General features: G+C 30.3%; 1 protein-coding gene and 1 non-coding gene across 2 annotated transcripts; both read right to left on the bottom strand.

Annotated features, from left to right (window-relative positions):
- Positions 1-2,583: 2,583 nt before the first annotated feature.
- On the bottom strand, positions 2,584-2,655 carry TRNAG-UCC (transfer RNA glycine (anticodon UCC)). The gene has a single exon. It is a non-coding gene; the product is annotated as a tRNA-Gly (tRNA).
- A 12,020-nt stretch (positions 2,656-14,675) lies between these two features.
- LOC128288654 (disease resistance protein RGA2-like) lies at positions 14,676-16,571 on the bottom strand. The gene is made up of 5 exons (XM_053024914.1): positions 16,566-16,571; positions 16,109-16,198; positions 15,399-15,594; positions 14,917-15,302; positions 14,676-14,738 (listed from the first exon to the last, which is right to left on the bottom strand). The coding sequence occupies exons 1-5, from the start codon at positions 16,569-16,571 to the stop codon at positions 14,676-14,678; spliced, it is 741 nt and encodes a 246-aa protein (XP_052880874.1).
- Positions 16,572-17,833: the final 1,262 nt, after the last annotated feature.

Raw genomic sequence — 17,833 nt, 5'->3', positions numbered from 1 at the left:
ATTAACCCTTATTGAATGAATAACTATGAAATACGAGTCCACAATTTAACTCCAATAACTTTGCAAACTAGAATGACCTAACTTGAACCAATGGCCTCAACTGTTTCAAACTGATTGTTATTTCCTCTTAATAGAACCCAACTAACTACTTAATTGGACATGTCAATGTGTTCTTTAATAGATTGAATACGATAAACGATCAAACTAGGTATTTCCAACTATATGCTTATCAATACTGAATCAACAAACTCTTTTTAACTTGATGCCAATATAACTGTAAGAAGATGAAGTCTATCTCCTAAACCGAAAAAATAATAAATACTAGAACAAAAATTTTGAAATGTGGATTCAGATCTCACCGCCATTTATAGAGTTATTTATCAGCTTAAAACAAAAAGGTGAATGGTGAAATAATACACAAGTAAAGAAAAGAGTTAAAACAGAATTGAGAACAGGGAAGGAAGTTCAATTCCCCATTCCATTCTCCCTTTCATTTATCTCGCCTAAAACCCTAATTCTACTCATACTTATCAATCTAATATTGAAGAGTTATTTAAAATTGGATCAGTCGGTTAGATCAAGAATCGATCAATACACCAATTCAAAACAAATCAAAGCATTGATTGGCTCACAAATCAGTATAGACTAATTAATCGAGCTAAAAAACTAATTGAATTAAATTTTATATATTTTTTATTTTTATGAATTTTAATAATTTATTTAATTTCAACCTAACAAATTGAAAACTAGTGATCTAATTGATTTGATCAATAATTCGATTTCAAAAACATTACTTGAAGTTCTTTTAATAAAATTTGCATAAAAATTTATTCAACTTTAATAATCTAATTTGACTATATAAAGTCAGGGTTGAACTACAAGTTTGCATTTCAACAACTACTATTGCTTGGTGAAATGCTTGATTTTTATGCTAAAATAATCCAACTTTTGTGAATATTATGTGAAAATAATAAACTAATATAATATTATAAATTTGATAATATATTTGTCACATAAAATTTTAAAATAATATAAACTAATTTAATAAATTTAATTACTTGAGTCGTGACTGCAATTCCAAAAAAAAATGTTAAATGTTATTAAATTGAAATACATGGGCTACATCTAGAACTAATGCATAGTTGAGAGATTAGTGTTATATATATCTTAAATAATCAATATGTAGTAATAGAAACAATTAAATATAACATTTATAAAAATAAAATAATTTATACCATTCTATAAATCATTCTATAATCGTATACAGAATTTTTAATGTAGGAATTATTGTAATTTTTCAAGTTAACAAAAAATTACATTAGTCTTAATTTGATAATATAATAGTGATTTCATTAACCGAAATAGGATATGCATTTGAACATTTTATTTATGTTAAGATTAATGTAGTTTTTCATTCAGATTTAATTTGGGTATTAGACACTTAAAAGAGCATAGTTTTATAGCTATATATATAGGATAGACGTACTCCAAGAAAATGAAAATTTCAGCTTTGCTTTGACTGCATATTCACAGGCATTTGCATTGGCAACAATTACTCTCGAAATTGTTTATTTGTCTTCTTCACACTATCACAAAGGAATTTTTTATCGATTGTCAGTTATCGGACTATCACTCTGCGATTCAACAGCATTAAGCAAATCGAATGATAACAATGATTATGAAGACAATCAAGATAGGGAAAATGCATGATAAACATGCTTTTGTTTGAGCCACACTAGAGAAAAAAGCATGAGGTTTATGAAATTTAGAATATTCCCTAAATTATGAAAGTATCTTAATCTAAAAACATGGTTAGCCTTTTTCAGTATTAAACAAAATCTCCAGTATTCTTTGTTGCTTCAATTCATATATGGCATTTGCCTGATTTAATGTCATTTTCATTCTTAATATCAATTTATGGAAAAAGTTCAGGAAATGGAGAAAAAAATTATACTAAAGGTAACCTTATGCTATAGTGTTACCATGGAAGGTATATTTTTAACTTCAAACTTTTCACTTTACAATTTTATCCACAAAAGCAACCTATAGGTTGAAAGTGGTTTAAACACTTATATCTCAAGATCAACTTTAATATACAGTTAATGTGTGATTCATGACTCTTTCTAAGACTATAAACACACATTACAACAGACTTATTATATATTTAAATATTTATTGAATTTAAATATTTATTGAATGCTAGCGTCAAGCATTTAAAGAAAAATGAAGAGTAAGAGCAACTATTATTTCATGTTTAGATTTAAAATTATTATGTAAATCATTCAACCTTTTTCAGATTCCCTAGTTTTTTCATCTCTCTCCTAGGTGAAATTAAATGGTGAAGCTTTGATGAATAACGAAAGGATAAATTGTTTAAAGGTTTGATGTGTAGGGGTAGGGGGTTCTACTACAGAATTTAGCACTCTCATTTGAAGATCGCAAATGTTTCTCTTTGTGTGTGTGTGATTGGCTTTGGTAGGCAAATGGCTCTCATGTGTTGATCCAACAAACACTAACACCAGTTACCACCATTCCATCGGAGAACAAGGAAAAAGGGAAATTGCTTGAAATGAAAAATCTAATTGCGTTTGCCGGGAGTCGAACCCGGGTCTATTGCTTGGAAGGCAATTATCCTAACCGTTGGACTACAAACGCCTGATAGGGCTATCCATAAGTGAATTCTATTGTCAATATATCAAAAGGCCTTTTATGTAGATTGGTAAAAACATCTCTCCACTCCCTCTCAATTTTGATATTGAGAAAATTGGTCCTTCTCAAAAATTTTGAACAATTTAATCCCTATCAATTTTGAAAATCAGAGCTCACAATTACTGTATAAATAATCGTCAATTTCTTCACTTTTTTTATGAAAAATTAATTTTAATCCCACGTTGACTAGAAAACACTCTTATACATCATATTTACCTTATAAATAAGTGACAAATTCTTTTCATTAAAAATTTAATTTTAATCTCATATTGACTAAAAAATACTCTCAAAGTTTACTTCTTCACTATTTTCATTAAAAAGTTAATTTTAATCCCAAATTTACTAGATAATACTCTTATAATTCACTTCTTCATTATTTTCATTAAAATTAATTTTAATCCCTTAAACGGTTAATTTTAATCTCATATTTAGGGGTGAGCAAAATTGATTCGACTCAAAAAATAAAAAAATTTGAATTTTGAGTTAAAGAATTGAGTTATTCGAGTCAACTCGATTTTTTTCGAGTTCGAATCGGGTTGAGTTTTCAAATTCGAATAACTCAATAATTCAAATATCAAACTATAATATTTTACATTTTACCCCAAACTCTCAAACATTTTTTCCTCAAAACTTTTACTCATTCTCACTTTTCCTCAAAACTTTTACTCCCTCCTATCTCAACCCCCTCATCTACCCAAAATCCATTTCCCACCAAAATTTTACTCTCCTATTTACTTTTCCTCAAAATTTTACTCCTAAAACCCTTAAAACTTTTTATTTTCCCCTAAATTTTTACTCCTCCGACTTTTCCCCAAAACTTTTACTTCCTTCCCATCCCACCCCCCATCTACCCCAAACCCATCCCCACTATTTTTTTAATATTTTCCTCCAAAATTTTACTCTCCCTGTTTACTTTCCCTCAAACTTTTACTCTTCAAAACTTTTTATTTTCCCCCTAAACTTTTACTTTTCACTCTTTACTCCCAAATAAAAATAAAAATTATTCAAAAAATTCCTCGAACATAAACAGTAATAATTTTATTTATATCTACTATTTATATTATTAAATTAATTTTCACATTTTATATTATTTATATTATTGAATTGTTTAGTCATATTGAATATTTATATTAAAATTGAATTATTAATGATGCCATAAAATATTTGTGTTAAAATTTTATATTGGTATCAATTTCACATTTTATCTCTAAAATAACTTTTATTAAAAATCATATTTTTACATTTGTCAAAACCACCCTTTTATTTAAAATTTTTTAATTTAATGGAAACGGGAATCGGCTTTGAAAAATGAAACATGGAGTCGTCACGATCTTTTTGTTTTGGTGTGATCGGATCACCTAAGAATTTGGTTATTTTAATAAAACATTTTCGGTTTACTAAAAAACGATTCGGTCTATGAAAATATGAGAAAATAGGTTCGGATGAGTTACGCATGAGGAAGGATTAGCACCCTCACTACGCCCAAAATTGGTACCGAATCGATTAAATACTGTCCTTATGTCTAAAATTAAAAATGTTTTTTGAAATGTGGTTCTTTTTAATAACATTTGAATAATCCGAGTTAGTTTTCAAAAATCTTCTTGTTTCGACGTCCGAAAATTTTTAATTCAAAAATCACAAAAGGATGCTCAACTATTTAGTCCAACGGAAAACCGAAACCCAGCACAGTAGGGCACGATTCTTCGAATTTCCAAACATTGACCACTGCCTCACCTTAGAAAATACGAGTGAAATTCCGAAGAGATCTTCGATCGTTTTGAACAAATGAAAAAGCGCAACCCAGCACGATAGGGCACGATTCTCGAATTGCCCAAACATCGAACATAGCCTTTGTTTTAAAGGGTTTTCTTAAAAAAACATGAGTGAAAAACTAAAGAAATATTCGATCGTTTTGAACAAACGAGAAATCACAACCCAAAGACGATAGGTAATGATTCCCAATTGTCAAACACCGAGTATTGCCTTCGTTTTAGAGGATTTTTAGAAGACCTAAGTAAAATTTCGAAGGGATATTCTATTATTTTGAGCAACGAAATTGCAACCCAACACGTTAGGGCGCGATTCATGAATTGCCAAATTTCAAACTTTGCCTTCGTTTTAAAGAATTTTAAAAGGCATGAGTGAAATTTTGAAGGGATATTCGATTATTTTGAGCAAACACGAAATTGCAACCCAACACGTTAGGGCACTATTTCACAAATTGCCAAATACCGAATCTCGTCTTCGTTTCAAAGAATTTTAATTATAAAACTAGCTTAAAATGTATTAATGCATTTTTTGAAATGAGACGAAATTAATTATAAAGATTTAAATTTTATAAAATCACATTTCAGTAAACCAAGTGAAAAAGATGATATGGGATAACCGCACACATGAGGTACGATACTTGATGGATGAGAGCATTAATCAACTAGCGAATAAGCAATTGAATATGATTAATCTAAAAATCGTAGCCTAATCTCAATCACGTATGAAGAACAATTAACATATCAATAAGATGAATACCATGCAATGATAATATATATTCATGTGCTATAACATATAAAAAAAAAACAACAAGATATATGCGAATCAAATGGAATGTAGAAATCAAAATGGCATAGATTAATGAGCTTGAGATATATAGGTTGACAAGCTTGAATAAAGAATAGGGATATATAACCATAGAAATAGATGTTATAAAATAAAAGTTTGAATCAAATTGCACGTAAAATATTTTAAACATGAATTCATTTAGAAGTTAACAAAATATATTATAATAAAAATATATGATACAAAAATACATGACAAAACATAATGCCCAAAATAGACTTGTAAAAAAACGTACATATAAATTTATAAAAAGAATGAGATTAATAATATATATATATAATTTTAGTTGGTCTAAAACCATACATATCTTTATATCAAAACATTTAAATAATAGGCTATATAAAACACAAAAGCAATGTAATATAAAGAAACATTCAAAAAATAATAATTTTATAATTAAAAAGTTTTAAAATTATTTCATATATACATAAAGAAAATATTTGGTAAATTACAAAGTAAAAGGTGTTTTAGAATAAAAATCTATTAAAGTAATAAGTGTATTAATGTGTATATATATATATATATATATATATATAAATTTTAAAGAGAACACATGCAAATTTATAAAGAAATGATAATGTGTATAGATTTAATAATATATAAACCGAATATGTGTACTAATATAAGCAAGTAGAAAAATAATTTTATGCAATATATATATATATATATACAAAATATATTATCGTAGCAAAATATATGCTAAAATACATAGTTAGAATAAAAACATTATATGTATGAAGTGACATTAGCTTTATTACAAAGTACATATATATATACATATATAATTGTGTATGTATAAAAACATTTATAAAAAAATATAGTATGCAAAAATGTGAAAATATGATTACCAAAATTATAATAAGTAAGTAAATAAATGATACCAATGATACAATTTATACAAATAAATAAACATGAAATGAAACTAAAAGAAACTAAATTGAAATCAAGTTAAAATAAAAAGAAAAATTTAAATAAAATAAACTTAAAATCAAAAGGGACATGGCGTGTAACACGCGAATGCTTGAGGACCAAGTCTGAAATAACCAGGACCCAAACGCAACGCTTGGTTTGGACCAAAGTGCAAGTGCACGAAAATTACGGGTGAAATTTAAAAAGAAAAAAATGCAAATGTTAACTGATTTGAAAACGGGACGAAAGGGGAAGGACTTATGTGGAAAATAACCCTCACCGCTAAAACACGCGGGTCATCGGGGCAGTAAGCCCGATCGGGTCGGGCGTGACTTCAAACGACGTCGTTTTTCAAGCCATTGCATTTGGCTGAAACGACGCCGTTTTTTGCTTCCCTTATAAGGGTAAGAATGGCCTTCATCCAGCCAGACTACAACTGAACCCTAGCCCCCTTTTTGTTCTCGATCGGATCCCACGGTCTCTCTAAGCACCGCGTCGATCCGCCTTGCAAAAGAAGATCGGCAGACTCGAGCCCTTGGCGATAATCTCCACCTTGAGACCCTCCTTCAACTTCACATCCGACGGCGAAGAGGGATCTATGGCGATCCATGAGGTAAGATTTCTCCTTTTTTTCTCTATTTTTTAAACTCGATAATTGATGATAAAAAGAGTTGTTTGACGAAATCCTAAAGCGACTATTAAAATGAAAATCACCTCCGTAAAAAGAATTGCTTTTGATAATGCTTTGTATTGCTTCTACTTTTGTGTGTTTGTATTTGAAATGTATTTCTTGTGCGTAAAAACCTACAACTAGTGAAATCCTCGGCTTTATAGCGAATGGGGTAAAATGATAAAAATAAATCAAAAATACAATATTCTTCGTTGTTTTGTTTGTTTTGTCTGTTTGTCCCTTCTTTGCAGGTACAAGATGCGTGGCACTTTCGCATGCGATGTCATGCTGAACGTGGTCATTGCTGGATCTGAAGGCTGTAGAGGCTTGGTCATGCTTGAGTGTAGGAAAGAAACCCTAGGGTTTCTGTTCTAAAATTTCTGGGCCATTTGGGCTTGTATTTCGGGTCAGGTATCGGTTTAGTTATTGGGTTTATAACTTGGGTCTTGGGTTTTAATATTGGGCCTATTGTATTTAGGACAGATTTGTAAATGGACATTTATTTAATTATTGGGCTTTTTACTATTTGGTTTGAGGTTAATGGGCCAGGCAAATTTGGCCCACTACAACATTTAATATATTTTTTAATTTCAAAATACATAGTAACAAGAATATGAAGATAATTGAAATTACTAAGCAAGCAAATAAGTTAACCCCTATATAAAAGATCAATAAATAAATTATGAAGTGATGAAAGGTAATAAAAAATTTGATTACGGTGGATAAATTTTATTACGATTGGTGACAGTGGTTACAAGGACCCAAATTTATTTTTTAAAATTTAACTCGAACAAATATATTCGATTCGATTCGAATTCCATCTCACTCGACTCGATTTGAGAAAATTTCAAATCAAATTAGGATGATAAAATATGATTCATCAACTCAATTAACTCGAAATTTTTTCATTCGATTTGATCAAATGCTCACCCCTACTCATATTTGCTAAAGAACATTCTCATGCTCACACATTAACCCTATAAATAAGAGTCACTTTCTTCAGTATTTTTATTAAAAAGTTAATTTTAATCCCACGTTAATTAGAAAACACTCTCATATCTCACATTAACCTTATAAATAAGTGATAATTTTTTCATTATATCAAGTTAATTTTAACCTCACATTAACATATTGACCTTATAAATAAGTGATGATTCTTCATTATATCCATTAAAAGTTAATTTTAATCCTGTATTAATTAAAAATACTCTTATATATCATTTTTATTCTCACACTAGCTAGAGAACTCTCTCATTCTCACACTTACCCTCACCCTCACATTTGCTAGAGAATACTCTCATACTTGCACTTACCCTATGAATGAATGTTCATTTCTTTACTATTTTACTAAATAAATGTCAATTTCTTCACTATTTTATTAGAAAATTAATTTTAATTTTAAATTCTATTTTTATTAAAAGTTAAATTTAAATTTAAATTTAATTAAATCTTAATATAAACACTGAAATTATAATAAGTATAAATATTATATATATAAAATATGAATTAATTAAATGTTTATATATACACTAAATTATAATATGTGTAAATATTTTATAAATAAAAATATGAATTAATTAAATATATCTTTTAATTTAAATATAATAAACTCATTCATCTTTGCATAAGTTCTAATTTACACTATTATTAATGAAAGGTGGAATGATTATTTTATAGTTATAATCAATATTAGCACATGTTAAATTGTTTAAATTTACTTATTAAATAATTTATTATTAGATTTAAAATTTTAGATATTTTTATAACTTTTAAAATTAATTAATTAATAATTTTATAAAATTATTTAATAATATTTAAATTTAAAATATTTTAGTTTATCAAGTTTATATCAATCCATTACTCTAAGAAAACTACATTAATCAAAACAAAGATGTTTCTCTTTCTATTAACTCTTCTTTGCAAATTTGTCCTCTCTCTTCCTTAGAAAAGATTGTATAAAACTATGATTTAATATTATCTCTATCACTTTCCAATAGTAAAATGACAAATTAGATTTTTCCTCCTAATTTTTAGCATTTTTAGTGTAACGTCCTTAACCCTATACCGTCACGGAACAAGGTTACGAGACATTACCATCAACAGTCCAATTCGGTCATTAATTAAAATAAATATTCACACACATTCTAGTTTTAAGATGTCATCCCTTTAATGGGCCCTCGGGTCCAATATGAACAGTAAATTCAATTCGGGACTAATTTAGAATCACTACGAATTTTTAGTAAATTTCAAAATTCATACTACATACCGTTGTCAACCATAATTTACTCATTTCATCAATACTTCTACAACCTAAATGACTCTCATTAAACATCCTGGGTATATGCCATTATCAATACTCAACATACTTTACCTTAATTAATTCGGGATCGTCCTGGGATGCTGATTCAACGTACTATCTTTACTTAACCTGCGCACGGAAACAAACGATGCACCTGAGTATGGTATACTCAAGTGGTATTTCTATAATCCGAACATTTAATAATATAACAAATACTTAAGATCATAATAACAATTACAATTATGCAATTATTTATTCATAGATAAATTTCAACTATTTACCATAAAAATTTTATACAGTTCATATAATAAACACAATAACATAATTGTTCAATTCTTAAATAAATCCATTACGATTTACTCCATTCTTTCACTTACTACTTGGTATAGCTTTCCTTAATTTATTCACAATTCAATATCATTAAACTATATTCAACTATACACTTATCAATCATATTCCATTTTAATTCATTTCAATAACAGTCAATTTCATTTATATCATATCAACTTACTATCCCTGATAGCTTTCACTATAAACATACGATTCATGTATCTCAAATCACATTTCGATTCATCAAGTGGCATCATATATCATCAATTCGAACTCCAATCACTTCATGAACCTTTGGTTCATATTTTCAATTTCATATCTAAATTTTCAATTCTCAATTCAATTTCTCGTTTCATTTCAATAGCTTGATCAATCAAATTTATTCGATTTATCTTTCACTTATTTACCCCTATTAACAAACCCGGACTTTGACGGATACACGGATTCCAACCCAAATACACTAATACGACACATTGTGCCTAAAACGGTACATAGTGCCTGATCAGAGTACGACACATAAAGTGCCTAAAACGACACACGAGGTGCCTGATATGACACACGAGGTGCCTGAAATACGACACATAAAGTGCCTAATCGATAAAGCCGACAAATCCCGTACACTTCCAGATCCTATGGCATGCCAATTATATCCGACTCAGCCCGACTAGTTAATAGGGTATTTCATTCACTTTCTCAATTTAATAATTCTTTCATCAATATACCATTCTGATAATGACATATATTCACCCATTTTCACAATTCATACAATTCAACAATATATTTGAATTATTCACATTAATTCATAATTCAATACAATTCAATTCATTTTTCAATATCAAATATTCAAATATCACAATTTCATATATTCATATCAATTTCCTCATATTTCCAATCAATATATTTTCAATATAACATTCATTCAATATTCAAATTTTTACATAAATCATATATATTATATAATTCAATCAATATAATTTCAATCAAAATAATTTCAATCAATATAAATTCATCGCATACCAAAATCAATCCATTTCAATTGTAAAACATCATAATTCAATCACTAACAATTGCCATATGTATATAAATATAATAAATAATGACTAAGTTTGGATTATAGAAATACGAACCGTAATTTTCGAGCTAACTTCCGTTGACATTGTCTTGTCCTTTCTTAGCCGAGATTTCGGTACCACATTGACTACTGAAATTAATACAATTCATAATCATTAATAAATTACTAATTCATATCTTGAGTTACAGAATTCTAAATTAAGATCCGCTAATTTTTCCTGAAACTAGACTCACAAATCTTCTTACAATAAAATTTTCAGAATTTTGGTTTAGCCATTAAGTACAGTTTATTCTTTAAATTCACCCTATTCTGCTGTCTGACAGTTTGTCCCTTCTTCACTAAAAATTAATTATCTCACAGTACATAACTCTGATAATATTCCCGTTGATTTCTCCTGAAAATAGACTCATTAGGGATTCTAAAAATATAACTTTAGACCTATAATTATTTTTCTCCAATTTTTGGGGATTTTCCAAAGTCAGAACAGTGGAACCTGAATTCATTCTGATCTTGTCTCACAAAATTTATTATATCTCATAATTTACAATTCAATTGCTTATATCGTCTCTTCTATAAGAAACTAGACTCAATAAGATTTAATTCCATATTTTATTCATCCTCTAATTCAATTTCTACAATTTTTGGTGAATTTTCAAACTTAGACTACTGCTGCTGTCCAACATTTTCATCATAAAACTATAATTTCGAAATTCTTTCAATTTAGTCCTTAAAGCATAAAACTTATGAATCACTTTACAATTCAACCCTTATATCATTTCTAACTTGAATTTCTATCAATTTAGCCCTTAATTCATCATTTTATTTAACATGGGCAATATCTAGAAATCTAATAACTTTCAAAATATCAACTTAATTTTATCAAAACTTTGTTCCAAAACTTCTAAAACATCAAAATTAAGTAAAAAGGGGCTTTATTGACTTACCTATTAAAGCTTAAAACTTCAAACCTTTAATTTTCCCTTTTCTCCCTTTCTTTCTTTTTCTCCCCTGCTCTCTGTTTCGTTTCATTCTGTTTCTATTTCCTTTCTTTTGTTTCTTTAGTTTATATAGAGGTGTGCATGGGCGGGCGGCCAGCCCACAAAAAAATTTAGGCCGTTTTTAGGCCCGCCCAGCTCCCAAATATGGGCCTAAAATTTGCCCAAACTCAGCCCGAAATAAAATTTTAAGCCCGAGCCTGGCGCCCGACCCATATTAAAATTTTTTAACTTATTTCATTAAATAAAAATTTTAAAATATATTAAATAATCAAATACATTTAAAACAAATATTAAAACAAGAAACAAATAAAAATATATTAAAACAATTCTTAAAACAATACACAAATTAAAAAATATAATAAAATTGATTATATTAAAATTAAAATTAAAATATAAATATGATTAAAAATAAAAATATATATTTCAAAAAAATTTTACCCGAGCCCGCCTATTTTCTAAACGGGCCTCTTTTTTGCCCAAACCCATATTTCGGGCCTATATTTTTATCCGAACCTCCCATTTTTGGCAGTGGGCCTAGGCCGAGTAGCCTACCCATGCACACCTCTATTTTTATATATAATATAATATAATTAAAAATATAATAATATAATAATATAATAATATACTAAACATAAAAATCTTAGATTTTCTTCACGGTAAACCGCCTCAATTTATACTTTTGTATAATTTCCTTTTTAGTCCTTTTTATTTTCTTTTAATTTATAATTCAACTTTTACCCTTATTCAATTTAGTCCTTTTCTTAATTACTCTTAATTAAATTAAATTCACTTAATTAAACTTTAATTAACCACTCATTTTACTTTGTAAATATTTTTAATAAATATTTACAAATCCGTTTTTCAGAAACGGAGACCCGAAAATACACTTTTTCTGTAACGGTAAAATTCGGGTCGTTACATTTAGTTGGATTTGAATTTTTTCAGTTGGAAAAACCAAAATCAGGAAGAAAAAGCCGAATTGTCATTCTCCTATTAGAAAGTGATATGGATGACGTGGAATCACGTTTTATACAATCCATTCTCCTCTCCTCTCTAGAATGTCCTATTCTCCTAGAAGAGTGCATAATAAAACCCAGAAAATGTTGGAACAAACACTGCCATTTCGATTTCAATAGCTGCCGCCGCCAGCCACCATGGTTTTTGCTATCAACCACCGTGTCCTCACACTGAAAATTTCAGCTCTTGATCTCCATCATGCTAGTTATTTCTCCCTATTCTCTACAATCAACCCACTTTCTCCTTCTTTTATTGGTGTTTTTTTTTTTTAATTCTCCATTTTTTTATGTAAATCTTCACTTTTAGTTGGCTTACCCATTTTTGAGTTATTGGTGATGTTTATTACGGGAGCCATTGAATTATCCATTATGAGGGAAGGCTCTGAATGGCTATGCAGACCTTATTCAAGTTTCTCTTGTTATAACATATTCCGTGGAATGGGATAAAATTAACTGAACATATGAATTTTAACTCTTTAGCAAGTAAGTCTGGAATGAATTTATCATTACAGCGAACCAAACACGTTATTAGCTTCTAGTAGGAAGTTAGATAGTATGATGTTTGATTTTGGTTACACTTGTAGTGTATTGATGATCACATGTTTCAAAGATGATTTGAATTAAACTTTGAATGTTTTAAATATGAATTATGAGTCTCCTAAGTACATGTTTTGATGTCAAGATTATAGGTGTTAAAATAAGTGACTTTTGAGGTGATTTTTGGGTGATGGTATAATACATATTGTTACTTGGCCTAGTCGTATTATAATATGTATAACATAATGCAAAAAGCTAAAGTAACAAATAGGGGTGTTTAAACGGTTAATTGAACTGAACTAATGTTAACCGCGTTAATTGAACTTTTTAATCCTTTAACCGTTAATTCGATCCGTTAACTCGAATTTATTTTATATTTTTGTTAAAACAAATATAAAACATATAATAATAAAAATTTGATAATGTTCATTTGACCGAATTAACCAAATTAGTAGTAGCCGATACATATAATATATAATATTATTTATTAAGTTAGGTTAATTACTCGATTTCAAATCGAGTTAACCGTTAACTAAAATTCCAGAAAACCTTTAACCAAATTCTGATCAAACTAGATCCTTTAACCGACCGATTAACCGAATTAGATCAATTCGGTCGATTAAATCGGTTTTAACCGAAGTTTAACACATCTAATAGCAAGAAGATGTATCAATATATTTCCCCGCTTATATTGATACATCAATGCTAAAGTAGGATATAAACTTTATTTTGAGTTGTTTCGACCCTCCAAAACTCGTTTATATAATCCCAAACACCTCCAAATACTTATAAACCAATTCTAATAAATTCCAATATGATTTTAAGAACCTTTCGAGCGGCATAAACTTCAGCCACATAAGGGTCAAAAAAACACCTCGATAGCCATAAATGCAAAATACAGAACTGCTCACGTCATTTCTAACAATAACAGCTCACTCAATAACGTCACTATCTATGAAAACAATACACTGAATGTTGCAATTTAACTTATCCAATGGAGTCTTGCACCAACAATCAACCCCTCCCACGGTAGGCTATCAAGGTCTACACATCATAAACAGCAAGCCAGCTTGCTGAACTACGTGCGCAGCAGTCGGGTTGTGATGTTTCCATAAGGCCACATTAGAAATCTTGGATCAAATTGTAATAGGATACTCAACAATGATTCGTGATAAAAATTATTCTTTTTATAAATGAAATGAATTTTTTAAAATGGTGATGATCCACTTAAAGAGATTTTATCAAGAGATTTTTTAATATATATCAAATTTAATTATGTTGTTTTCATTTATAAATTTTAATTAATTGTAATGGCATTTTGATTTTTCATACTAATTTATTTATATACTAATGAACAAAAAAAGAAAGTATACTAAATTATAAAAACAAAGGAACCATGAGAATACATAAATATGCATAAAGTTAAAAGTTGATACATATCAAACAAACATTACAGACCATAGCATGAAGCCATTTGAAACATCCAAAGCAAAAGCTCGGTCATTAGAATTACGACTAAAATCTAAATGCAAAAGTCTTCCGTGTCCTGCCTCAACCATTGCTTCATTCTTCCATCTTCACATTCCTACATACAATGTTTCAAAACACATTAAGTACTTTAACAAACATTAAACACACGAAATTTGCAACCAAAACCCTGCTTTTTTAAAGAAAGTAAACAACACAAACGTCTCTACTCTACTCTAAAGGGAAATATAATATGAAATCAAATCTGACAGAGAAATTAAAATTTTACCACATACCTCAATCTTAATCCTCAATAACAAGCTCTTGAATGTGAGCAATTTTGTGCCAATCTTCACCCCATTTTGTCTGTATCTTTTGCTCAACTGCGGACAACTATAAATTCTCAAATCTCTAAGGTTGGTGAGGCGGTCTATTCCCTCTGGTAGAGCTGACAAATTTCTGCAATCCATAATACCAAGTCTATGAAGAGAAGTGAGATTCAGTAGCCATGCTGGTAGAACGGACAAGTTTGGACACCGCATAATTCGTAATTGCTGCAAAGTGGAAGAAGATCCTTGAAGAAGCAATCGTGGCAAATCTGTTACAGAATGTAAGTCAACGAGTAAGAGAGTTTTAAGGCTCAACTGAAGGTCTTTGTCTTCTTCCTCTTCTACTTCTATTTCTAAATTGATTTGATAGCAACCAATTATTTCAATTTGTTCTAACTTAGTTAGGAATTTCAAGCTCCTTGGCTATGAGACAAGTCTAATACAATTACTTACGACAAGTGTTCGTGTCCGAAGTGACTTCAGATACTGCATTCCTTCAGGTAAACATTCTAATTCCAAACAATAATGCAATTTCAAGTATTGAAGAGAAGTCCAATATCCTGCTCGTATTTCTTTCAAATGGTTAGCGTCGACGGTTATTACTAGATGTCTAAGCTCAATCAACCTTAGCACGCTGCTAGGCAACTGCTCCAAACCACTACCTACCAAATTTAACGATTACAAGCTGCGAAGCTTATAGAAAGACCTCGGAAGTTCACGTATACCCCTACATCTGTGCAAGTCTAGGTCTCTTAAGTGCTTCAAGGTACAAATGGAATTTGGTAAAGCGTTCAATGGTGAATAGCTTAATTCTAATGCTCGTAGATACTTGAAATTGGAGATGCACAGATTTATAAGTGATTCATTAGTAGTCTTTGATTCTGTTGAAACATCTTTGATGATTATTGTTCGGATTTTTTTTCATTTCCTCCAAAACACGTGGAACTTTAACCAACTTCTCATCACATAATAATAAATGTCGAACATTTTCATCAATCGTTTCTGTTTCGTAATTCACTGTTTTACACTCTTTTTGAGACACATCTAATACAAGATCATGTACCAGATCATGCATTTTGAAGGTAAATTACAAGCAAAATTTCATCTCCTTTTGGATGAGGCACCTTGACATTAATTCATTTAAATATTGTTTGCGAACATCTTCCCACTCTTGATTTTGCTTTGGATGCTCAAGGAGTCCATCTGCCATCCAAAGACGGATGATTTTGTCACTCAAATAGATCTCATCCTTTTGGTACAAGGACAAAAAAGCAAGACATCGTTGCAAATGAGATGGAAAATGATTGTAACTCAACTTCAACACGGGTAAAATATCATTTTCATCTTGCTCAAGTCTCCATATTTCACTCTCTCCTATAAAGATTGTAGCACCCCAAACCCGGCCCGAAGTTATGGCGGATCCCATGACCACATCAAAAGCGTTAAAATTTTTTTTCTATTCTAAGTCCGAAAATCGTACTTGATGTTCAAAAGATTAATTCATTAAGGATTAAAGTGAATGGAAGCTATGCACCGGTAGGAAACCGGAAAGAGGTGGTGAGTCCATCGGATCGCTTATACCAAGCTCCTTCGGGTCCAATCCTGAACATGCATACCGCCATTGCCACACCTTAACGTCATGGATATTTCTAGGAAACCAATTTGATTAAGTCATTTTTAGGAAAAGTGATTAATTTTGGAAAATACTTACATTATGGAAGCTTTGCTTGTTGTCGTGTTATTTTGAAATCAATCGTTATTTTTGAAAACGCGCCTAAAGCTATCTAGTTTCAACAGTTAAAATAAGTAATACCTATCTTAGTAATACATATTAAAACCATCAACAATAATTAAGCAGCCTTATTACATTTAAAACCCAAAACTTCAAACGTAAATAAAAGGATGTTCAGTTCACCGAAGAAAATCAAACTTTCGAAGCGGGTGGCCACTCCAATTCCCTCACGCTCCAAGCCCACTATGGTTGGGGATTTCTGCGTGGATAAAAATAAAAGGGGTGAGTTTGGGGAAACTCGGTGTAAGGAAAACCCATTCAAAGCCCAAGTCACTCAAGCCTATTGGGCCTAAGCCCATTCAGAACAGTGGTATGGGCGAGCCCTTTCAAATTACAATAACGGGCCTTAGCCCCTTATTCAGATAATAGTATGGCCCATAGGCCCATTTCAAAATACATGCAACATCAGTAAACATATGCAAGCCCATTTGGGGAGACTACTCAACCCACCAACCACTACACTCCACCCGTACCAGCCATACACTCCATGTGGGGAATAGCTCAACCCACCCAAACTCTCAACATTCACCTTGACCTTGTCGTTATCAAAGAATTGAGGCAAAGCCTCCAGTACGTGGACAAGCCACTTTCAGTACTTCCTCCGTCAATATCCCAGTCCCATGCATCAGATAATAACAACATGGCATGTAGTAAATAACAACAGTCAAACATGCATTTAGGTCAATTTAACCCTAGGGGTATTTCAGTAATTTATCTCCTAGGAGTAAAATTGTAAATTTTTCACTTTTAAAGGTATTTCAGTAATTTATCCATTTTAGGGTTTTCATGCATATTCCTACCTTTCACGTACTAACAGAATCACTACCGAGGGTTCTTACCGAATTGGGCCCGTTGGCCCATCATTCCAATTTTGGCCCATTAAGCCCAAAAATATCGAGGGCACAGAAATCATGCACTTTGCAGTCCAAATTTTGCAGCTTACCAAAATATTAATCGATTTACCTCACGAGCATTACACCAAATCTACAAAATACTAGTTTTGCATTTGCTTTTCGGCTTTTGCCGATCTAGACTAAGAAAGAGGTGTTAGTTACACACATTTGCTGACGATATGCTGCGAGATAAACCCCC

This window comes from Gossypium arboreum, unplaced genomic scaffold, assembly GCF_025698485.1.
Source record: "Gossypium arboreum isolate Shixiya-1 unplaced genomic scaffold, ASM2569848v2 Contig00246, whole genome shotgun sequence".
Classification (NCBI taxonomy): Eukaryota; Viridiplantae; Streptophyta; class Magnoliopsida; order Malvales; family Malvaceae; genus Gossypium; species Gossypium arboreum.
Note: the sequence above shows the minus strand (reverse complement) of the source record. Positions and strands in the feature narration are given on the sequence as shown.

Coding starts and splice junctions, on each gene's coding strand:
- LOC128288654 (XM_053024914.1), bottom strand. Junction 15,303..15,398: donor GACACGAACACTTGTCGTAA/GTAATTGTATTA, acceptor AAATCAATTTAG/AAATAGAAGTAGAAGAGGAA. Junction 14,739..14,916: donor TATTGAGGATTAAGATTGAG/GTATGTGGTAAA, acceptor CATTGTATGTAG/GAATGTGAAGATGGAAGAAT.